We start from the raw sequence: 25,013 nt of genomic DNA, 5'->3' as shown, positions 1-25,013 counted from the left end.
GGGAAAAACTTCCTGGCCATTCTGAAATTATCTTGTGGATTATTGTCATTGTAAGATTTGGGCCATTACGAATGCATTGATTAACACGTGAGTAGTCATGACACCATTCAACACTAGTACATACTACACCCACAACATGCAGTTGAATGAAGTTATCCTCTTTCATATTCTTTGGAGCACATATGAAGTCAGGCAGTGCAATTTCCTTTTGATCCATCCAATCAATCACCAAACCCAAGTATTTATCCTTATTATCCAAGTAATTTTTCCTGTGTTTCGTGCTCTATACTTAGTTGTTCACGATGTAGCTTCAAAGCATGTTGGAATCTGCACACCAGCAAGGTAACCATCACTCAGCAACTCAAGTCTCCTGACGCACAAATTATACAACTACAGGGAAGACGACAACTGATTTCGAGAAGGCTATAATTCTTTGGGAGAAGACAGCTCATTTCAAGAAGTCTATAAGCAAGGGTCATGACTTTGTTCTTCTATGTCTACCTACTGAAAAGATCTTCTACAATACGTTTTCAAAGGATGAATGCTTCTTCTCAATGTTTGTGTGTTCAATTTATGAGAAAATGGTTGTAAGTTCTACCCTCTCTTTATACTTATACCTCACAGGAGGAATTGTAGCCCCTTTTCCAAATGTACATTTTTTAACTAATGGAAGGGTTTCTATTCTTGCATTGTTTATCTCACATGCCTAGAAAGTTTCTGCTTCAGCAAAGTGACCATAACTCACCTCATCTCTTGTTGGGACATTTGAAAATGCCATAGCTTTGGCTGAATCAAACAGCCTGCACGCCAAGTATAGTATAGGGATAAAAATGTATTGAATTTAATGCACAATCTTGAACTTGCTTTTCAGACTGCAAGAAAACAGAGAGACCTGTCTAGATGCTCTTCTAATTTAAAAACTTTGCCCTTGTATATGCGTAAACCTTCCCAAACACCATCCCCTCCTTGTACAATGGAATCAAGAACAGAAATCTGCATAGAACACATAGTCAACACATGAAAAAATAAGTTGAAAGAGAAAAACTCCTCAATAGACGCACCACACATAAGACAAAATACAACTGCTGTATGTAGTGATACCTTGGCATCTTCACGAGGCACAATCTGATCATCCACCCACACCAGAATTTTCTCATTTGCTGCGATCGGAAGAAGCGGACTTGAATGGTGACCATGCTCAGTTGATGTTGGACGTAAAGCATGACGCTTAAGCATATTGTAGAAAGGTCGACATTCTTCAAGTAGATCATAAAGTTCTCTAGGGAAGGCCTGCCATGCCAGATATTTACCATGAACTGCATTATGGCTAGAATGAAGATTGAAAAGAAGCACAAAAAAAGAAAAAAATCTCATACTAATCTGGTAACCCTAGTACAAGGCTACCTTACACTTATTTAAAACAATCAAAACAACCAATTGGCCAAACATGAGAGAGACAATGTCACAATGCATCCATATACTCACAACATGCGTTTCTTTATTAAGAGCTTATCGATCCTCATCGCTCCAACTTATGTCGGGTTAGCTATTTTAACCAAGCTTGAGCAAAGCTCAACAGCTCAACTCTCGTAGAGAGCTCACTCGTCACATTCCTCTTGCGTACGTTGTCACATCGACGAAGCTTCACATCCAATAGGTGACAATCTCCTCCTCACTCACTCACTAATCCTAGATCATGAAAGAGTTGCAAGACTGAAGAAAACGCTAGCTCTATTGCATGTAATGGAGAATTGTGTGTCACAAACATGAGAAATTGGCTTTAATACGCCTTTTCTCACTAGGCTGCTCAGAAATAAATGACCAAGGTGCCCATGAACAATTACAAGGCTTTTACAAATTATTCACTTTCTAAGCCGGGTTCCTCATGTTGCAACCTTGACATAAAAGACTTAGGAGCATCATAAGAGCGCTTAAACATATACAACATAAACATGACAGAATTACAATATAATCAAGGTGCTCTTTCCAAGTGTGCAAGAACATTGTTGGTAAAGAACCATACTAACCAAGTGATAAACATACTTCCCTTCTTGATGTTGATCACCGCCTCGAGATCAAGTGGAAGATGTGATGCAACAAGGGAAGATGATGTAGCATATGGAGATGAAACTCTAGCAAGTGAAGCAAATATGTGATTGAGCTTTTATCCCTCCCGTAGAGATGGGCTGGGGGTGTATGATGGAAAGAAGTTTGTAAAGTACTAGTGATAAAATGTCCACATAATTTGAACAATGAGCAAACCTTTAGATTATAACCGTTGACTTTATCGCATCTTTCTACTCAATATTAATTTTTATTTTCTTTTTCTTTCTGTTTTGTTGTCTTGTGTGGTAGATCTATCATCTTCGAGGAGTTTGAGTACAGTAGAATAGAATGAAACAATTAACCACCAGTATCCAATGGTGGTGAAAACGCAAAGATACATATCTTTTGCTTCCCGGTGAGGTTGTGGTTCTTAAAATTGCTAGTATCCTCTCTTTTAAATTTTCTACGTGCAGGTTGTATGTACATGTCCACCGCTTCTGTCGTTATAGCTCGTGTGACTGGCGACAAAGGTGAAAATAATGGGAGGATCCATTGGATTAGATGGGTTTCTTCGGTTATTAACTAGTGAGGATCTTGTGGTATCATGTCCACTGTCACAAAAAAATGTGTTTCTGCCTGCCGCTGCGTGTGTTTTCCTTCACTGCCATCACCTGTTGGCCGCTCCAAACACCAAGGGTAAGTCTCGACTCTCCTTCACTCTCTCCTTCTCCTCCCTCTCCTCCTCCTCCTCCTCCTCCTCCTCTTTCTTCTTCTTCTTCACCTTCTCTTTTCTCTTCTTCTCTTCGTCACGGTGAACCCTCAAATTCTCCTTCAACTCATCAATATCTCCAAAATGCCTCACCAAAAGCATGGTATCTGGGATGTGCAGGAAGATCAATAGGTATGGGACATCTGGGACCAAATGTGTGGTTTACAAATATTGTGGTCATACCATGCGAGGTAGTAGCACTGTAGCACCCAGGTGAGAGCCCATTTCGGATGGGAAGGAAAGCAAGGTATGAATGGTTGCTACTGTGTGAACGAGGGCATTTTCCTAGCACCGCAAAGAATCAATGAAGTGCGGCCACTCTTGCACAATGCATTGGCCCAAGAGTGGATTGAAGAGATGTATGAAGCAGCAAAGATATTTGAGGCAACAAACTCACAAGCAAAAGGCACATCCAATGTGGGTACACATGCATCGGGCAGTCCAACATTAGATGCCGGAGTTGGTGATCCGTCACCCACAGTCTCTATGGCTTTGGATGGAGCATCTTGTCCTTCATATGTGCACCACAACGGATTCTCCTCTCATAGGTGAGTCTTTAAAGCACATTGGAAGCACGCTATGCTCCAAGGCTAAAGCAAGAGGCTCAAATGGCCAAGCATAGGTTCTTCTACCAATGCAACCTTGCCATCAACATAGCTGGACTGCCAACCTATCAAAAATTCTACAATGCATTGGTAGCCGTTAGCAGCAACAGTGCTACAAACTTGCATCCCATCAATTCCGAATCCTTGAGAACCGTACACTTGACAAATCAAGTGAATCAAATCCAAAGTGAGTTGGAGGGATTGAAAGCATGTTGGCATCGCTATGGTTGCTCCATTGTCTCCAATGGATGGAGTGACATGGTAACAGACTTCTTTGTCTTCTTGTAGTATCTTAAATTGCAAATTCCAATCCATTGAAAGATGAGAGTCAAGATTTGTGATTCATGAGTATCTTCACTCTTGAGACTAAGAATATATTTTTGTTATGAAATCGCAGAGACACCGACACATGATTAACATCTTGGTGTCTTGTTGTGCCAACACAACATTACTACGTGTGGTGCATGTATAAAGTCCTTCCTAGAATCTCCCTAAACACAGCTGAAAATCAAGGTTAGTCCTTAACCAAATCATGAGGTAACAGGCTAACTCACCTCCCAACCGCGACCAACATCCACCGATCTCCGCTGAGCCAAGGCTAGGGCTTCTTGCACAATCCCATAGGCCGTGTCTAACTCCGGTGTTGCATACCACCAAAGCCTACCCACAAGCCTTCGACACGCCAACCTACGTATTTCCCATGTGCATGGCATGAGCATGTTTGCTCTCCTAGTCCAAGTCAGACCTTCAATGGTGCATCCGCACAACTATCTCATAATAAGCCAAGCTCTTACTTATTTAGTGATAACTACACCATAAATACCTAGCTTGCTATAAAAGGCCATTAAGCTTGTTTTATTAATTCACGAATCCTAGCCAAGTACCAACCTGCTAATCCCTAAACCTGGGCCCCCCTAACCCGATTGGATTAGATCCCTAATCAATAGATTAGTGTCCAGGTACATAATGTCTTCCCCTCTTCAAACATTTACTCTTAAATGAAATTAGGGAAACACTTACTCAAACTAGTTGCCAACTCTCAAGTCAAGTCTTCGGCTGCCCTATCTTTCCACTTAATCTTATATTCAAGGATCAACCTGTTCCTAAATTGTCTTTCCCTGAAATCCATAATCCTCTTGGGTTCATGTGGAACATAGGACAAGTCCTCAACCTCAACTAGTACCTGAGGGGTAATTAGGTTATCCTTGGCTCCCAGCATCTCGTTCAGTCGATTGACATTCACATTCGGAGGCAACTCTAGTCTATAATCAACCTCACCAATCTTTTCAGGATCCTGCAAGGTCCACACTACCTAGGGGATAACTTCGAACCTTCCCTGTACGTAACGTCTCTGAGCTATTGGGCACTCTCAAATAAACTAGCATCAAGATGATGTTCTTCTCCCAATCTAATGGTCTCTTGGAGACATATGCACGAAGCATATCCTCCAAAACCTGATTCTTTCTCTCTATTTGCCCATGAAATTGAGGATGATCAGAGGAGCTCATACTTAGCGTAGTCTCCAATATCTAGAAAACTAACTGCCAGAAATGTCTAGAAAACTTCGAGTCCCTATCACTAACTATATCAAAAGGAGATCCATACAACCCGAAAAGCTACTCAACAAATTGTTGCGCCAATTCGGTTGCCTTCACTGTCACTTTTAGAAGTAAAAATCGTGCCATCTTTGTCGATCTGTCTACCACCACTGAGATAGCATCATGCCCTCTATTGGTCCGTAGCAAACCTACAATGAAGTCCATGGAAATGCTCTCCTATTTACCTCCTAGGATGTCTAGATGATGTAACATATCTCGAGCCCTAAGACGTTCGGTCTTATTCACTAACATTGACGACACTTTACCACATACTCGTGAAAAGATGCCTTCATCTTAGGCCAGTAAAACGTCCATTTTACTAAATCATAGGTTCGTTGTACCCCTAGATGACCTGTTGTAGGAATGTCATGAAATTCATACATGTTCCTCTTCCTAAACTCAGTGTTATCTGGTACACAAACCTTCTCATTCCAGAACAGCAATCCATTCCAAAAAGGAACTGACCACTAGCCACACTCATGGATGGCATAACTCTTGAGTCTCGGTCTAAATCTATGGAGCTCCCTGCATGGACCTACTGCCAATACTGACCAAAATGACATCGGTCTCACATAGCCCTCTCAGAGAGTCGTAACGGTTAGCCCTAATCTCGGTGAAGCTAAAAGAGTCACCTCCCCAATTCTACTCAAGGCATCCGCCACTCTATTCAGGCTACCCTCCCGACACTTTATTTCCATATCAAAGTCGTGCATCAACTCAGGCCACCATGCCTTCCTCCCCCTCAACTTAGGTATTTCACATATGTACTTAATCGACTCATGGTCGATCAACACAACAATCTTGGTTTCATAAAGATAATGTTGCCAAGTCTTCAGAGCGTGGATAACCCCATAAAGCTCTTTCTCCTGAGTGTGCCATCTGACCTAGGTATCATCAAGCTTCTTGCTTTCAAATGCCACAGGTTGGCCATCTTGGAACAATGTTGCGCCTATCGCAAAATCACCCGCATCTGTCTCAAACACGAATGGTCTCTTAGGATTCGACAAGGCCAATACAGGTGCTTCTTTCACCCTCAACTTGAGAGCCTGAAAAGCCTCATCAAGCTTCTCATTCCAAGAGATCGGGCTATTGGACTTGCGTCCTCTTCCCTTAAGGAGGTCCGTGAAAGGTATGGTTAACTATGAATATCCCTCACCGACTTCTTAAGAAATCCAGTGAATCCCAAAAACGCCCAAAGTTGCCTTATAGTCTGAGGAACTAGTCTTATGTATCTGCTCAAGATCTATGCTCATCCCATCTTGAGAAATCCGATATCCTAGATATATGAGATCTCTTTTGAAGAACTCACACTTCGTATACTTGGCATACAACTTCTTGCCTCAAAATCCTCGAGATGATCTGGACATGTTCAACGTGCTCCTCTAGAGTATGATTGTATATCAAGATATCATCTAGAAACACAACCACAAATTTCCCTAAATAATCTCTAAAGAGATCATTCATCATCTGCTACTTTCATCATTTGCTCGAAAGTAGCACGGCATTCGTGAGTCCAAAAGGTAACATAAGAAACTCATAATGGCCATACCTCGTGTGAAATCCCGTCTTGAAGATGTCTTTCTCATTGAGTAAACTCAGCTGGGAAAACATCAACAAACTCTGCCCTGATGTTCTCTAAAATCGGTCTCCATACATCAAGACTAACTGAATTAAACTATTAGCATTAGATGACATGGTATCTAGAGCTCGATAGTTGTCAATCCCGAAGTTACACATATCCTATTTGGAAAGAAGTATGATTCCAAGTGTTTGCTCGTGGCACTTGTTTAGAAGGCTAAGCACAATAATGCTATATGAATTCGGACAAAGGTTTTGTTACAATCCCCCTTGTTTAGAAAATCTAAGCACTGCCATATATTTCTGTTCCAAATGGACTGCATTAAAGATCTAGAATGGTTCAGAAACACATGCCTGAACCATTGTAGATCCATCAGAACAAGCCTAAACCACACTAAAATGGACCATGTGTTCCAACTCAAGGAGTTTAATAAGGAGGCTGCCAAACAGAGAAAGAACATTGTTTTGCTTTGTGGGTTTCTGCAAAGCTTTCGATACATTCCCATTGTGCAAACAAGTACAAAATAGTACATGTAGCTTGAAGACGTGATACATGAAAAAGAGAATCTTGAATTGTACCTTCTTGGGATACAATGGAAGAGCACCAAACCCAGTTGACTGATGCACTGCCTTATACCACCATGGGGCCCAAAGCCCATCCTCTTTTCTTCCTCCAGCATCCCACCTTTAAACAATTAAAACCTTGTTATAACACATGCGCTATGGTCTTTCACATTTTTTGTTTCTACAGCAACAGCCGAAAATATTTTTACAATTGCAGTCTTTACCTCAAAAATTAAAGAGCAAAACAAACGCATTCAGCATGTAAGAGTATCAAGGTAATGCAATGTAGCGCATTTCAGGGAGCTGCTCACCTTCTCGCAACCCCTGCTACAAGTTCTCTCTTCCCTCTGACCTTCCCGCTTGCTGCCCATCCTCCTTGCTTGCACACCTCTGTTCTCTGTGCCTCCTACAGCTATTACCTTCGCAGGCTACTCTCTCTCTCTCTCTCTCTCATAGGTCGAGTTCGCCTCTAGTAGACGTTAATACAGCTTTCTTTCTTTCTTTCTTTCTCACCCTTGCTCAGGCCCCCAAGGGGGAAATACCCAAGATGAACCTACAGGAGCTGCAGGCATAGATCAAGACAGTGGAGGACAACACCAAGAAAGCGCTAGGCGAACAGAAGAAGGTGCTGGACGGGGTCCTGAACCAACATGAAAAATAGTTGGAAGGCCTCTGCAAGGAGATACAGGGCAACAATAACAAGATTGAAGAATTGGCGTCTAAGGATGGACTTGGAGCAGCTAAAGGCTGCGAGTGATAAGTTGCAATAAGAACTGCTGAACAACAAGAAATATTGAGTGGAGGTGGTGAAGAAGCACAAACCCCCACAGAGCATCATACATGAGACGTAACGTAGGAAGCATAGGGCCCTCCATGTGCTAGTGGGGGCTACAGATGGGGGCTTCCCCCAAGGCGGATGCCATGATGCTTTGCTAAATGATAGGAGTGGATGGGAACCCCACACCCCCCACCTTCCCCCCCCCCGCCCCCCCTTTGCCCCCCTTTTTGCAGACACATGTAGGGCAGGCAAAGATATGACACGAGAGCGGCCCCCCATCATCAGATTCCCTGATGCCACCAGCAGACTTGCTTTCTTAGAGAGACGGGCTGCCCTCAAGGGCACACAGGTGTACACAAGAGATGATCTCACCCTGGCACATGTGGCACACCGGCATGAGGCGATGGTGACACTTCATGAGGCCCGTAGAGCGGGCAAGTGGGCTATCTACAAAGATGGTAGGGTCATTATCACTAAGCACCATCCCAAATAGGGATGCGGGGTATATGAGACCAAACACCTAAGATTGGCAGTATGGAATTGCAATGGCACCCTCTGGTCCAATCCAGGAGGTTTCAGCGAGATTCTTAGTGGTCTGCAGTTCTTCCTGCAGCTTATCACTCGCAGCTTTCAACTGCTCCAAGTCAGTCCTTAGACCCTCCTGAATATTTAGTTCCCCTTCCTCCACTGTATGGTCCTTGACCATAGCCTTTAGGGGGCTTCCATTTTTGCCCGGAGTTCCCCTATCATTGGGGCAGCCTCTGGCATTCCTTGTTGTTGCAGCTGGGTCTCTTTCAACATCTGAACCACCTCCTCCTGGTGGTTCACCTGTGCTGCCAATTCTTCAATCTTGTTGTTTTCATGTTGGTTCAGGACCCTGTCTAGCACCTTCTTTTGTTCGCCCAATAACTTCTTGGTGTTGTCCTCCACTGTCTTGATGTATGCCTCCAGCTCCTGTAGATTCATTGTGGCTATTTCCCCCTAGTTGCTGCCTTGGGTGGGCCTGAGAGAGAGAGAGAGAGAGAGAGAGAGAGAGAGCATATGAAAGTAATCTTGATCCCTTTTTACAGGACTCCTCCAGTTGCCATGCCTCCAGCCCCCTCAAATCAAGAAAATAACACTTTCATGTGATTTCTCTCTTGGGAGCACCTCCAATACCTCATGACAAAACCAAACCTGCACACTCGTGGGTATATTCTGGGCAGTTTTTTCTCCTGTGGCCATCCTGGGGACAAATTGCTCATTGGCAAGGTTGGCCCTATTATCAACAAACAGACTTTCATTTGCTTTCTCTCCAGGGAGCACCTTCAATAGCTCATGACAAAACCAAACCTGCACACTCTTGTGGGTATATTCTGGGCAGTTTTTCTCCGGTGGCCATCCTGGGGACAAATTGCTCATTGGCAAATTTGGCCCTATTATCGACAAACGGACTTCAGTCTTTTCCTTCCTCTTCAGAGTCAGGATGGACATCAATTGGATCTTGCGGCTGAGCTTCCATGAGTTTCGTGTGAGCTTTAGCGAGCCCTAGTTGGTCTTCAGTTTGATATTTTTGTTGAACCACAGCATTGACAGCAACCAGGCACATCTGCAGCTGTGGGAATATTCTATTGGTCAGAGCTCCCCCAGCCATCTTCCTCAGAAAGAAGATTGTATGCATTTTGGTAAGCCCTTTCATTTACCAGCAGCACTAACTTGGCCACTTGGATAGGGTAGAGTGAATTCTAACTCAGGAAGGTGCAAACAAATGTTGGTATGACCACCTTTCTCTGAGTTTGGGCAATGAGTTCTTCTTCTATTGGCATCACAGTGATCTGACATGGCATACTTTTTTAATAGATCAAATGGTTTCTTTGCTTTTACACAAAATCAACATAGCACTACAATTGAATAGGGGAACTTCAAGTAATTGACACATTGTACTTACCTTAGCATGGACGTTTGAAATGGTATCCCAAGGGATGCACACATAGACCGCAACACTCCCTGAAAAATAAATCAAAAGTGCCTATGACTCATCGCCTGCACAAGTTTCCTTGTTTCAGCACGAGGAGCAAAAACAAATCAGAAAACAGGAAAATGGCAATGCACCCTGAGTGGAAGCTCTTCAATACTTAAAAGAGTTCAGAAACCTTAAGACTCTTGCATAGCTGCATATGCTAGCTGGTAATAACCTTGTTTTCTTGTCTCTGTCACATACGGTGACATGCATCAGCCCTAGATGCTTAAATATGTATAGGGGACTAGCACAAAAATCTAGCCCATTGTGATCCATAATCTAAAGAAAGACAAGAAGTGGCTATGAGAGAGTGTAAATTGAGAAACAGTCGCCAGCCACAATGTGAGGCAGAGAACGAAAAGAGCAATCGAGGACCAGCCAAAAACGACAACAGCCAGCCAAGAAGCAGCAGACAATTACCAGTTTCATCATGATTTGGACCTACGAATATGCTTACACAGGGTGGCCAGCAGCCAGGCACAAAAACCTTTGAGGTGTGGGAAAATAAGCATTGGGACATATACAATATTGCAGTTGCAAGCATCAATGCATAAAACACGTTTATAAGTGAGCATAAAACAGGGAAAGCAAAGCAACCTCGGGATTAGATTGCAGATCCCCTGCGTCAACAATTACTGGAGGATGACCCAACCGCTTCAACTCGTTGTAAATAGCGACTAATTGTGCCAAATCCAGTTCGTCACTGGATGCTGGTATAACACTATCAAATGAAGGCTACAAAACCACCAATACAAGCAACATAAGATTTCTCATTACTCACATATTCTTACTCCCCTCCATGTCTGTGAGCCGAAGGACACTATACACTAGAATAAAAACTAGTGCACCACAAGAGCATAAACCAATCCTTTATTGTCATTACAAACTTAACAAGCACAAACTAGTACATCGACAACACATTCATAACATGTTCCTCCCTAGTCATTGTCATGTCCAATTCACATGAAAGGCGCAGTGTCCAGAGAGATACCAGCCCATAGCCAATTGCTAACTTATCTGATGTGACAGGGATGTGAAACCCTACCAAACAGAAATTAAGCTGTGGAGTCCATCATTAATTTCATCAGCTGTTCTTTTTGCCCCCAAAAGATGGAAGAAATCCACCTGAAGCAAAATCAATTATGCCAAGTCATGGTGAAGAAGTCAACCTGACCTATAGTGTGTGCATGGGTAGCTCAACCATATCATTAAATAGCATACGGGGAGGAATAACTCATGCTCATTTGTGCTACTACCACGTGGTGACCAACAATTTCTCCTAGCAATAATGTCGACATATTGACAAAATATTTCAGGCTACCTTAAGTCCCTAATCCTAGTTAACCTTTCAACATGTTTCAGGCTACCTTAAGTTCCCAATCCTAGTTAACCTTTTAACAAATGTAGGTCCAAGTCCTAACATATGCACACCATTCCAAGACAGAAAAAACTTGTAAAATAAAGACTGTCTGCTGCTGCCCAGCCAAGCCCGACACTTCAATGGTTCCAGACCACTTGGCCAGCTCCTATGAGCTGCACCTTACAACTGTGCCCAATGCGATACGAAGACATTAAGTGCGCAGTACCAGACTGCATGAGGTGCACATGCCAAAAGAGACAATGGAGGTCGCTATCTTTTATTCACTGAGCCATCTGGATTGTGTCTGGTCCGGGCAGAGTATAGCACAGTGCCACAGAGCATAACACACAAAAGGAATGATTCCCAGTATGAGAGTACCAGGGTTCATATTCATTTAGATGACAAGGTAAAGCCTTGAAAGATACATAGCATAGCATCTTGTGTCATGAACTTCACTATTCCGGACTGTGCGCAAGTTGCACAGTACAGTCTCAAACTCCCTTGAACTCTACTCCTAGCATACTGAGCTGCACAACCATGCACACACACAAGACTCTTCCCAGCTCCTACTCTACCCGTTAGCCCCGTGGGCTGTTACAAGAAAGACTACTAATGATGGTTCCGCTGAAGGAATGCACCGACTGTAGCCAGTGGTGAACTATTAGGGCTTGTTCACCTGCCAACACCTGGATGTCCATGGACACTGTGTGAGCAGTTGAACTAGACCCCTTCAATCTGCAGCTGCTGACAGAAAAACTATTCCTGGACCGTGATTCTGTTCTCTTCTTTCCACTTGAGGTAGACCGTCCGGGGAAAATTGGTGAATCCCCATTTCCTGCTCGCAATGCTCTATGGCCGGTCCAATCCCTGCTCATCCGGATCTGGTGGTGCAGTACTACCACCGTACACAAACTCGATCCTTGTAAGGGTGCTATACCTCGGCTCATATTCTCTGCTGCATTTGCTCACTAGCACATGTCCCCCTACAGCTCTTCCTTCTGGCCTTTTAACATCTACTACTATCACCCTGGCTTCTGGATGATTGAGCCTTGCTCAATTCATTGCTGCCACAACCATCTGCTCGGCAAAGGCATGAGGCTCATTGTACACTGGGAGGATTGGATCACCTTAGTACACATGCTCCTTTGGCTCCCTTTTCTTTCTCTCATCTCACTTGCTTCATGTCCATCCATACGGCGGAACTCCGGACTGCTTCTGTCCAGATTGCCTCCTCAATGTGGGCTCGGAGTGCGGATACTTCATTGGATTGTTCTTCAAGGCGCTTGGTGGTGGGTGGCCAGCACATGCTCCCTAAGCTGTTGCGGTGACTGCATCCATTGTTGTGTTGGTCCACAACACCAGTGCTTTACTACTTCCTTCCACCTCCGTTGCTACCTTTTTCCCTTTGGCTTTCAAGTTCCACAACTTGGCTTTCCAGTCATTCAGTTGCACCTACAGCTTTGCATTCTCTTCCTTGAGCGCTTTAACCTCATCACTATTCTGATATCACCTGATGAATCCATTGTGGATTCTTCCTTTTCTCCTCAGTGTTGTCTGGACTCTGAACCCTTGCTAGTCATTGGCTTCGGCTGTTCCTTACCAACATCCAGATTCTGGTCGTCTGGGAGAAGCGAAATCACTTGCTTACAAGCCGGTGGTTCAACTTCTCTAGGTAACCCTCCCACACCGCCCACATCTCTTCTCATGCATGTTCGTCCCAGTCGTCCATCTTTCCGGTGTCCAGCTCGTAAATTCTAGAGTCCCATCTGCCTCATACACAGCAAGGCTGGCATTGGCTTTCACCAGCTCAGCTTTGTCTTTATCCGCTTGCCCTTGGACACTCTGGATCACATCTTGATGCATTTTAAAAAGTTCTCTGACCTAGTTTCCGCTATTGCGGCTCTGAGGTCAGTTGCCTCCAGTTCCTCTCTCTGTTCCCAGCCTTCTTGCTCTTGCTTGCCCACAGTTGCCTTCAACTCAGCGGCTTCTTTCACCATACCCTTGTTAGCTTCTTACAGGCCCACCATCTGCATCTGGACTTTGGGAAATTGCACAACTTCTGCTTTCAATGCACACAAAATGAAGGAGATCACAAGGAGGTAGGGATGTGAATAGAGTGATGTGAACCTTTTACCCTGATGCATGCTACCTATTAATAGTATTCTAGGTGCTACGTCTGTAGCATGAATAATAGATGGGCCAATAATAGTGTCGCACACAACTGCCACATTAACTTGGACTTTGGCATGTATTCCATGTCCATCCGAATGTCTTACTGTCTCAACATCCTGCTCTCCATTGTTTGGTTCTGGAGAACGTGGCACCGGATCTGGAAGATTAGCGTAATAAGGCTTAAACCTGTAACCGTTCATTGGTTTTGGTGACTTTACTTCATCTCGAGTGAAAAGCTAAAATGTTCCAGTTTCAAATTTCCTATGTATCTTGCATGGGTCCGCCCATCGCATCTTTAGCTTACCCGGATGCAAAGCCATCTTTGAATTGAACACCAGTACTGCATCTCCTTTCTAAAAAAATCTAAACTTGGAATTCAAGTCCACTTGGAGCTTCCTTCTTTTCTGGACCATTGTCTAGGTTCCTTGTAGTCTTTTCTCATTAAGCTTTAGGAGATGTTCTATCATGTGCCTCTCAAAGAGTTAACCTTTCTACTATTGCTTCCCTAAAACAAGGTAATAGAAATTCCATTGGCACCACTGCGTCAAGTCCATACACCATACTGAAGAGTGTCAAACCGATCGTGTTCGTGTGAGCTGTCAAGAAAGCCCATGATGCAGAATGTAACTTCCAGCCCTAATCTGTCCGGTTCTTGATCAAGATTCGCTACAGGAATCTGTTAGTTGAATCTGCTTGGCTATCATTCTACAAGTACTACTTGGTTGATTTCTTGTGTATGACCATGTGCAGCTCTGTCAACTTCTTCCTGATAACTTCACTCAGGAATTAAGTACCCTGATCACTCACAAGCTCAATCAAACATCCGAACCTAGTCATGATCACTTTATAGAGGAATTTCACTAATGACGTGACTTTGCAATCCCTGATTGCTTCGGCTTCCACCCACTTAGTACAATAGTTTGTCGCCACCAAAATGAACTTATATTGCATGTCTGCTTAGCTCCTGGTTTGAATGGTATCCGGTCCCAATTCTAAAAAGACTCAAGTGGCAGTACGGGATTGTGCGGCATTCGATCTAATGCATTTGGCTGTCCCATTCTCTGACATGTATCACACTTTTTGCAAAGGTATATGCATCTTTAATTACAGTTGGCTACCATCTCTTCTATCAAATTAGGGTTTTTGCCTTCCTTTTCTTAAGTTTCTCATTACCATGGACTTCTACACTCTCAAACCATATCCTATCCGTACATGAAGAAACTTTGAAGAATTTGAAGATTTCTTGAAGGTTCTTGGATTTAGGTCAAGATTTGGGAATTTTGCAATCATTCTTCAAATTGGATAAATTCTTTCACTTAGCATGTTTCTCAAGCTTCCATAAATCCATTCCCTCTCTTATGTGCAAGGATTTCAATCAACTTCATTGGGAAATTAGGGTTTATCAAAAATCAAGGTCTTATCTAGAACACTTTCCACTCTCTAAAAGTATCCTCCCAACTCCTTGATGTGCTTCTGCTAGAACCGCTTGTTGCTCATGGTCTGACTCACACCTTTTCAAGATTTGAAAAATGCCCATCTTATACACTTACCGGGCTACTACCATGAATGACTTGCTTTTGAGAGTAAATCTCTTCTTTTGATCTCTCGTCATTTTATCCAGAAACGTTACACCTAAAGGATTAGTAGCATTTCATCCTACCAATTGGACCTCACATCTTCGACATCAATTCAAACTTCTCTTTATTCTAATTTTGAAAAAAGGTTGGCTACTGCATGTTCATTCCTAGGAGTGTGCTTAATGGTGAAGTTCAATTCTTGAAGTAATAGCATCCATCTCATAAGTTTTCCTGCCAAATCTAGTTTATTCACCTAGTAAATCAATGCTTTATGATCCACATGAAACTCAAAGTGTTACCCAACAAGTAGTGTCTGAACTTCTTAATTGAATAAATCATTCCCAGCGTGCTTAATGGTAAAGTTAAATTCTTGAAGTAATAGCATCCATCTCGCAAGTTTTCTTGCCAAATCTAGGTTATTCACCTAGTAAATCAATGCTTTATGATTCACATGAAATTCAATGTGTTACCCAACAAGTTGTGCCTAAACTTCTTAATTGAATAAATCATTCCCAGTGTCTCCTTTTTTGTCATTATGGAATAGTTTCTTTCTACTTTGAATAGTCTCTTGCTTGCAATGTACATAGGTCTAAACCATCCTTCTTCCTACATCAAAGCACTTCCAATGGCTACTTCAAAGCACTTCCAATGGCTACATCAGCAGGATGCATCCATAAACACATGAAACATCACACCAAGATTTGATTTTTGAATCAAGGGTACTGAAGCAAGCATTCTCTTAAAATTTTGGACTGCTTCCTAACACCCTCCTAACAAGATATACTCCACATCTTTCACTGTCAAACAATAGTTGCGTTGCCACATCTACCAGATGTCTCAAGAAACTGCTATAACACTTAATCTGTCCTAGGAACCTTTTCAATTCTTTGACATTCCCTAGTATTGACAATTTCACAATCACTTCTATCTGGGTCGGGTCTCCTACTAAGCCTTCTACTAACACTACATGCCCTAGCACAGATCCACTTGTTAAACGCACATTTGATTTGTCAAGATCTTTAAGACTCTTGGAGAAGAAATTCTAATTTTGAAGCACAAAAATTGGAGCATAACATAGACTTGTACAAATTAAAAGCATAATAAACCTTAATAAACAAAATTAAATAAACAAGATAGCTTAGAGAATAAGAAAGAGATCACCATCAACATGATTGGATTGAATCTTCCCTGGATGACTATGGCCCTTGTACCACTCACCCATATTTATATATATTAAAAGCTTGCTTTTCAAAAGACAATTCCAAAATCAAAAGCATAAGAGCTTTTGAGTTTTTGAGCGTAAAAACTCTTACAAAACATAGCAAGCTACAATTATAAGGTCTTAGACCTACTAAAAGTATAAAATAACATTTGGTATATACAAAGGTTTGAGGCCTTAGCCTTACAAGAATACTAATGCCAAAATATAAAACCATAAAAGGTGTTCACATGTATTCCAAAATATCTCATAGTGGTCCAATACATGTTCCACCCCCGATCAACACATAATCCACCACTCAATCATTGCCTATATCCAAAATAATATTAGTCAGTACACGGAGCTTATTAAACACATTAATCCAGACTATATCATACCAACGCATACAACTGATTAAACACATTAATCATTGTAAATGATATAAATAAAAGACGCATCTAAAATAAAATATCTCGAAATAAAATAATGGACGTCCCCATAGAGGTTCTGACTAACATTCCCTCTTGCTCAGGTTGCAATTGACCTCAATTGCGTGGATGACATGAGTGAATGAGATTTCGGTAAGAACAAAAAAACTTTTCTGACATCCATTTAGTATCCTGAATAGGATGATAAAATCACAAGATACTTAACATAAGTGTTACCTTTGCATATAGTGATGGTCTCATAGTCAATGATAGACTCAAGCATAAAATGTTCTTCTTCTTTAATCTTGAAAAGGCCATAAAATCTGGGAGCTAACTTAACTTGTAAGCCCAGCGGAGCATGCAGTGACAGACTCAACCACGTGTCCAAGAGATAATGATAGAGAGAGAAAGAGGGAAGAGAGAAATGAAATGAAATGATATATTAACGTCTCTAAGAGGCCATAGTGGCCTATGAGACCAAAACTGAGAGTACATCTGAAGTTGGTGTCTCATCAAAGAGAACAACTAAATGAGACTAAAAAGTACAAGAATCCAACTCCAACTCCAAATCCAAATCCAAGTCCAAGTCCAAATCCAAATCCAAGTCCAGGACTAGGTCTAGATCTAGGTCCAAGTCCAGGTCCAAGTCCAAGTCCAAGTCCAAGTCCAAGTCCAAGTCCAAATCCAATGAATCCAAGTCCAGATCCAAGTCCAAATCCCGAGTCCAAGCTCCATGTCCAAGCTATATGTCCAAGTTCCACATCCAAGTTCCATGTTCATGTTCAAGTTCCATACCCAAGCTCTATGTTCCATGTCCAAGTTCCACATCCAAGTTCCATGTTCATGTTCAAGTTCCATACCCAAGCTCTATGTTCCATGTCCAAATCCAAGTGAACTCAATACCTTATCTTCAAGTAAACCCTCAAGAAGCGTCTTGAACCTAAGGTGGCAACGCTGAATGATATGGACAGCTGGCGGACAGAGGTAGCAGCGGCGGCGGAACCAGGCGGCAAAGCTGGGTGGAGGCGGCGGCGACGCTTTACAAAGGAGGCGACCAAACCAAGCCGCAGTGCACAGCGGCGACGATGCTGCACAGAGACGGAGGCAACGGCGGTGGCGGTGTCAGAACCAAGCGACAACGGCGGAGCGGACAGCTCAGCCGACGGCAGTGGTGGTTCTGAAGCAGTGGCGGCTCTGCAGGCAGGGCGGAGGCGGAGGGTGGAGAGGAAGATGATGATGATGATGATGATGATGAAGCTCTTGCTCTTCATAAGGTGAATCTCTCAAGGTGGCTCTCCTTAAATTCTTCTCCACGAGGTTGATCCATAAAGAGTTATTCTTCAAAAAGCTGTTCATCATCAAGAGGAATACAAGCTTCTTATATACTTGAAAGGGGTCCCTGCTTTTTGCCCTGCCTTGCTTTTTCCTTTTCCTCTTTTGAATATTTTATTAATGGTCAAATATAGCCAACGTTCTTGATTTACACTTTTGTAGCTTCAGGGCCTTGCTTTTTGGCCCTAGGATTGCTTTTTTTGGGAAAGCGGCTTTAAGTTTTTGATCCAGTTCGATGCTCTCTTTCCAATGATGCCCTCAGCTCCTGGTCAACACAGTTGACTTTTTGCTTTTTGACCAAGACTAGTGCTTTTTCCTGTGCCAACTTTAATAACCTTGTTCCCTTGTAAATCTCGGGGTTACTATTTTTCAAACTCTCTTCATAAAATTTTGGCTTGTTGGATTGGCTCGGTGATGGCGGGACCCCCCTGCTCGCGCTGCTCGCCCCTCGCCTCCCCTTCCTCGCGCCCTGTCCCCCGCCTACCAGCGCATTTGCGCCCCCCCTCTTCTCGCCATCGCGCCCCCCCCCCCTTCTCCTCGCTTTCTCTCCCTCTCTCGCGCTGAAGCGCCCCCCTCCCCCCCCCCTTCAGTTCGCCTTCGCTCCCCCCACTTCATTTCGCCTTCGCTCCCCCCCCCTTCAGTTCACCTTCGCCCCCCCCCCCTTCAGTTCGCCTTCGCGCCCCCTCCCCTCGTCAGCGCCCCGTCCCCCCCCCCCCCCCCCCCGCCAGCCCTCTCTCCCCCCCACCGCCTCTCCTTTCGCGTTGCTCCCGCCCCCCCCCTGTTTCTTCGTCGCCTTATCCCCCCCCCCGCTCTTGCTGTTTTTTCCGCCCCCTGGGGTTCTTTTTTTCTTTCTTTCTTTCTTTCTTTTTTCTTTTTTTTTCTTTTCTTCTTCTTCTTTTTTTTTTTTTAAAAAAAAATCCTCCCGCCTTCCCTCTCCGCCCTTCGCGTGCAGCTCGGTTCTTGCAGGTATCGCATTCGCTCCGCCTTCGCCGCAGCTTCAGACTCTGATGGAGGCTCCTCCCGCCCCACCTCAGAGGGACTCTTCTACAGCCCCCTCGATCGCCCCTGAGGATACCCCCATCAGGCTTTCTCTTTCGCCAGAAGAGGAAGCGAGCCTCGCCGCAGAGGTGGAACGCCTCCAGGCACATTCCACCATCTGCCGTATAGTCGGCACTCGCCCCAGTAGAGGGGAGATCCGGGATCTTCTTCAGGCCCGCCTTCTTGCAGATGTAGGCAAGATCCTGGATGTACAGCTATTGGGCCGTGGACATTACCAGATCGAGTTCGAGGCCGCCCAGAGTGTTGCCAAGGTCCTTGCCATGAGTCCCCTTGACATCAGGGGTGCTCGGGCTTTCTTCAGACCTTGGCAGCATGGATTTGACCCAGCAGCGGCGGAGCAGGGAGAGCGCCTTTTTCATCTTACAGTTTGCTTCCCTGGACTCCGCCGGGAGTATCTTCCGCTCCTCCCCAGGCTCGGAGCATTGGTGGGCTCGGTCCTAGAGACTGGCCCCTCAGCTGCTTCAGTGGTGGCCAGAGCAGCTGGGCTACCTTCGGTCAGAGTGTTGGTGTCTAACATCTCCTCCCTTCCTAAGGTCATTCAGCTACCTAGGATAGGGGGGGATGGATAGATCAGAGAGTGGAGTTCTCGGGGCTCCCGAGTCAGTGCTTCATTTGCAGACAGGTCGGCCATCTGGCCAAGGCCTGCCCTCGCAGGAGACCCCGACCCTCACCACAGCAGGCTACTGATGGCCCGCCCACAGATTCGGCTCGGCAGGCTGCCTCCGGGACACCTGCTCAGGCCACAGAGGCCTCGAAGTGGCAGCCTGGACAGGGGCGCCGCCGAGGGAGACAGCCACAGCAGCACGTCCAGAGACCGCTGCAGCAGCAGCCACAGTCTCAGCCTCACTGGGTTCCCGTGAGGAACAGCTTTTCTCCCCTCCAGGAGGAGACCCCCGCGGCGACGACTGAGGACCAGGAGATGCCAGCACCCCCTCCTTCACCCCCCCCATCCCCGTCCCCCCCCACCGCCTCGCTTCCACCATCGCCTCCTCCCGCCTCCGCTCCAGTTTCGGCAGCGGCTCCCTCTCCACCCCCCTCGCCTCCCCCTCCTCCCCCTCCGCCCGCCTCACCTTCCCGGGACGCCCTGGCAGTTCCCTAGCGTTCACCTGCACTCCGGAGAGCGCTGAGCACTGACCTCGCTCGAGCATCACAGAGGAGACCTATGCCGATTAGGGCTTCACGGATTTCATCTATCCGCAGTCGGCTGAGTCGCCGTGGCATTAGACAGCGCTCGGAGGCTTTTGATTATACCTTCACACGGCTTTTTGGAGCAGAGGGCCCCCATGAGCCAGCACCCATCCGAGTTCATGTAGTGATACCTCCGGCCCGTGGGGAGGAGGCACTAGACTCAGCGGTGGCCTTCTCGTTCCCTCTATGTGGCCCTTGCGACCGGGAGTGGACTCTAGAGCTCGCTCTCAGCACTTTGAAGACTCAGGCAGTTGAGTTTTCTCATCACATGAGCGATCTGGAGGTGACAGATGTGATAGGCCGACTTTGGGAGTTGGCTCATTTTTTCTTAGATCCCGCGAGTGTGGATACCTCACGGATTCGGCATTTGGTCGTTCGCATAGTGGCAGACTTAGCACGCGACCCTGGATATGTGTGTATACACGAGGTTGCTTTGTCAGAGCGGGAGCCAGTCGCCATGGGCCACAGCCACTGGCGCCTGATCCGGGATTCTTGCAGCACACCGGGTGGGCAGATTCGCAGCCGCTCGGATGGGGACTACTCTTCATCCAAGCCGCTTGCGAAGGCCCGCCGTACGGCTGAGACAGCATCCACCTCAGCAGGGCATCCATGAGGATCATCTCATGGAATGTACAGGGTCTTGGCGGAGCACATTTTATACGCTATCGTGGTTGCTTGAGGCAGGAGCTTTAGAGATGCCTGGTTGGTGGCAGCATTGATATTTTGATGATGCAGGAGCACCACTTGGGTGAGAGCAGGATCCGGAGATATGGTTCGGTGATGCCTGGTAGATGGGACACTTTTTGGTCTGCAGGGTTTGGTCCTTTGGGTGGACAGGGAGGAGTATGCATGGTCATTGCAGATGTATGGCGGCAGGCCATTGTGGATCGAGGGATCATTGTGCCTGGTAGAGCACAGTATGTCATTCTGAGGATGCATGATGAGCTATTGGGCGTGCTCAACGTCTATGCGCCCAATCATGCTAGTGCCAGAGCAGAGTTCTAGACCCAGGTTACGGATGCATTGCTAGAGGCCGCACATTGGTGTGTTGGGGGAGACTTCAACATGCTTGAGGACCCGGCAGATAGGGTGGGAGGCAGTCATGTTACAGTGCACGGCACGGAGCTTGCAGCTTGGGACCGGTTGTGCATGTCACTGAGGATCACTGATGCATGGCAGCATGGGGCTTTCTCCCGGTCTCAGGACAGTCTTAGTTTCTCCCGGTCGGATCGCTGGCAGGGAGGGACTAATCTATCACGGATTGATCGCTTTTATGTGGGCGACTGGTTAGGGGAGCGAGGGGGCTCCGTCGGCATTCTCGCTGGCACCTCATTTTCAGATCATGCGCCAGTTATCTTGACATTGGAGGAGAGGACACGGGAGCCCAGCTTGCAGTTGAGGATCCCAGAGAGGGTACTTACAGATCCCCGTCTCGCTGAGGACATTGAGAGGATCTGGCATGATAGTCAGTGCTCTGACCAGGATGCAGCGGGCCAGTGTGCCCAGGGACTCATCGATCTTAGCTCTTTTTTGCATGCTGCAGCTTTGACACGGTTGGGAGAGATTCGCGAGCGGGAGCATCGGCTGAGACGCAGCCTTGCTTCGCTACAGCGCCTTCAGGAGCAGCAGCCTGCATGTGAGTGGGTGGCGTCCCAGCTGAGCCAGGCACGCCAGGAGGTTCGAGAGATAGAGGAGCAGAGACATGAGTTTTACTATCGTCGTCAGGCCTCTCAGTGGACGCAGCATGGCGATAGAGTGACTGGAGAGTTTTTTGAGATCACTGGGCCCCGTCATGCGCGAGCAGGAGTCCGCCAGCTTGGTAGACCGGATGGATCGGTAGCTACTGAGCTCGAGGAGATCAGAGCCATTGCCACTGCATTCTATAGAGACCTGCTTTCAGCGGAACCTGCCACTGAGGATCGAGATGTTTGCAGACAGACTGTGTGGGCCCATGTGCAGAGGAGGGTCACAGACCGTATGCGTACAGTTCTAGGTGCGCCTCTGTCAGAGATTGAGCTTGCCGAGGCCTTGAGGGTCCTGCCGCGACATAGTTGCCCAGGGGAGGACGGACTGACGCCGGCCTTTTTTATGCGCTATTGGGACCTTTTGGGGCCAGGCCTCCGCAGGGGCTTTCAGCATGTTTTGGACACTAGGGTGATGCCGCAGAGCTTTTCAGAGGGCTTGATCTATCTTATCCCCAAGGGGGAGGGAGTATCAAATGATATTAGGCATTGGAGGCCTATTACGATCCTCAATACTGTCTACAAGGTCTTAGCAAAGGCCTTGAGTTTGAGGATCCAGCCGTTCCTGGGGGAGTTGATTCATGCTACTCAGACAGGATTTGTCAAGGAGCGCAGTATCCTTGACAACATCTTTACTTTCTGGGAGGCAACGGCCCGAGCTAGATTTCTTGGCAAGGACTTGGTCGTGATGCTTCTCGATTTTGAGAAGGCATACGATAGAGTTGATTGGGGTTTCTTAGAGGGCACTATGCTTCGCCTAGGCTTTGAGCCAGGATGGATCAGAGGGGTGGCCGCTCTGTATTCCACAGCTCGCAGCCAGGTGTTGATTGCACGAGGACGGGGGCCGAGTTTTGAGCTGACCAGATCAGTCCGTCAGGGGTGTCCCCTCGCCCCTTTTCTTTTTCTCTTCTTTGCGGAGGCTATGAGCATGTATTTGACAGCAGAGGAGGTCGGTTTGAGAGGACTTCAGCTCCCAGTCCGGGGGCAGGACCTGCTTGATGCTGAGTTTGCAGACGACACAGGCTTATTTTTGCATGGCCAAGAGGCCAATCTTCTTCGGACAGAGCAGTCGCTCCAGGTTTTTAGTGTAGCTTCGGGAGCATTGATCAATTGGCGCAAGACAGTGGCCTTTTGGATCAGTAGTGCTCCCACTCCGGCATGGAGCCCGGACCCCGGTTTTAGATGGATTCCTCCAGGCACAGCAGTGCGGTATTTGGGATGCCAGATTGGCCTAGATTTGTCACCTGAGAAGCAGATTGCCCCGCTTCTTTTGAGCATTCGAAAGAAGCTTTTGTATTGGAGTACAGCTCGACTATCCTTGGCTGGGAGGGTGGTGGTGCAAATCAGGTGCTGTTAGCGACCATGTGGTACATTACGTCTTGCTGGATCTTCTCGAGCTCTTGCATCAGCCAGGTACAGAGGCTGATCAGGAACTTTCTGTGGTCTGGGCGGGACGGTCAGCCAGCTCGGGCAAAGGTTGCATGGGCAGTTATTACACTTCCGCTGGCTCAGGGAGGTTTGGGCATTATAGATCCAGTCGATCAAAGTAGAGCTTTATTGGGGAAGCTTATCGTTCGGGATCCGTAACAATACTTTCCCATAGAACATTCAATGGGTGCAATAATCCTACTGGTGTTTGTCGATCAAACTTGACCTTCTGACAAACCCAACATTCTTGAATCATAAAGTTCAATGTCCTTTCTCATAGTAGTAGGCCAATAGAAGTAGCTCTCCAAAGCTTGAAGTATAGTCAAGGTGTCTCTATGTCCCATGTACAAAGGAGCATGGCACTCTTCCATTACCTTGGCCTCAATTCCTTGTGTCACACATAACCTGGGTTTGCATCATAAGAAAACCCTACTTGATGACATGACTCTATTCTGCAATCTATTCAAAAACATCTTTGAAATCATCTTTGGTAGCATAAGGATCCTTCAGCAAAGTGAAGTCCATATGGTAACCCATAGAAACTGCATAAATCATGGGTCTCTGTGATAGCGGATCTAGTACTTTGTTGTCTTTGACATTCATAGGCCAAAACATGGCCTGCTTGGTTCAAGACTGAATCTCATCATGTTCAACCACAAAAAGGTCTAGAATAACCAACAGCGGTCCTTTGCTAGCATAAAGTCTCAATGCTTCAAAAAGGATTCTGTTTCAGCTTACCTTTCATTCCTTGCTACTTTTATCTCAGTGGTTTGCTTCTTCCTAGGATCCCTAAGCTTTCAGAGACAGTGTTGGTGGGTGAACAAGCCGTTATAGTTCATCCCCGGCTAACTGCCAGTTGGTGCCTTTCTTCGACGGAACCATCATTAGTTGTAATCTTTCTTGTAACCGCCCAAGGGGCTAATGGGTAGTACCCGGATAAAGAGTAAGAGCTGGGAAGAGTCTTGTGTGCGTGTGCATGTACCTGGGTGTGCAGCTCAGTATGCTGGGAGTAGAGTTCAAGAGAGTTTGAGTCTGTACTGTGCAGCTTGTGCACAGTCTGGAATAGTGAAGGTTATGACACACGATGCTATGGTATGTATGATTCAAGGCTTTACCTTGTCATCTAAATGAATATGAATTCTGTTACTCTCATACTAGGAAATATCCCTTCTGTGTGTGATGATGTGTGTGTCATACTACGGGGAAACACTCTGGATGGCTCATTAAATAGAAGTCTAGGACCTCCACTGTCTGTTCTGGCATGTGCACCTCACGCGCAGTCTGGTACTGCCGATCCAGGACTTCAGGATAAGAACTAGGGTCGTCGATTCATTACTCACATGAGACCGTGGCCATGTCATCAAAAGAGTAACATGACTTTTAGCAGTTCAGACAATTTGTTAGAGATGAAGAATTCCTTGCTTGGAGAACCAAGAGGGAACGGGACCAAAGAAGGGCTTGAATGTTTGAAGATTTCATCAAGGATCGAGCCACCGAAGCCAAAGGAGTTGAAGCTGCTAACGCCTATCTTCGGGCCAAAGGAGTCACCATTGCAGAAGGATCTAGAGCTACCCGCTCTATTTATCATGGAG

At 45.8% G+C, this 25,013-nt stretch overlaps 1 protein-coding gene across 3 annotated transcripts in view; it reads right to left on the bottom strand.

Annotated features, from left to right (window-relative positions):
- LOC147603845 (branched-chain-amino-acid aminotransferase-like protein 2) overlaps positions 1–25,013 on the bottom strand; it is a 95,273-nt gene that overhangs the window by 43,197 nt on the left and 27,063 nt on the right. For all 3 annotated transcript variants that reach the window (XR_015265485.1, XM_086795772.1, XM_086795773.1), the window contains exons 5-10: positions 10,535–10,672; positions 9,866–9,924; positions 7,176–7,281; positions 1,102–1,290; positions 893–993; positions 746–800 (exon numbers count right to left, since the gene is read on the bottom strand). Coding sequence is in view for 2 of the 3 variants with exons in the window: in XM_086795772.1 (XP_086651898.1) it covers positions 746–800; positions 893–993; positions 1,102–1,290; positions 7,176–7,281; positions 9,866–9,924; positions 10,535–10,672 (648 nt within the window). In the remaining variant the exon portion in view is untranslated. The remainder of the gene's footprint in view (positions 1–745; positions 801–892; positions 994–1,101; positions 1,291–7,175; positions 7,282–9,865; positions 9,925–10,534; positions 10,673–25,013) is intronic.

Source organism: Cibotium barometz, chromosome 63 (assembly GCF_041138505.1).
Source record: "Cibotium barometz isolate CiBa-2024 chromosome 63, ASM4113850v1, whole genome shotgun sequence".
Lineage (NCBI taxonomy): Eukaryota > Viridiplantae > Streptophyta > Polypodiopsida > Cyatheales > Cibotiaceae > Cibotium > Cibotium barometz.
Note: the sequence above shows the minus strand (reverse complement) of the source record. Positions and strands in the feature narration are given on the sequence as shown.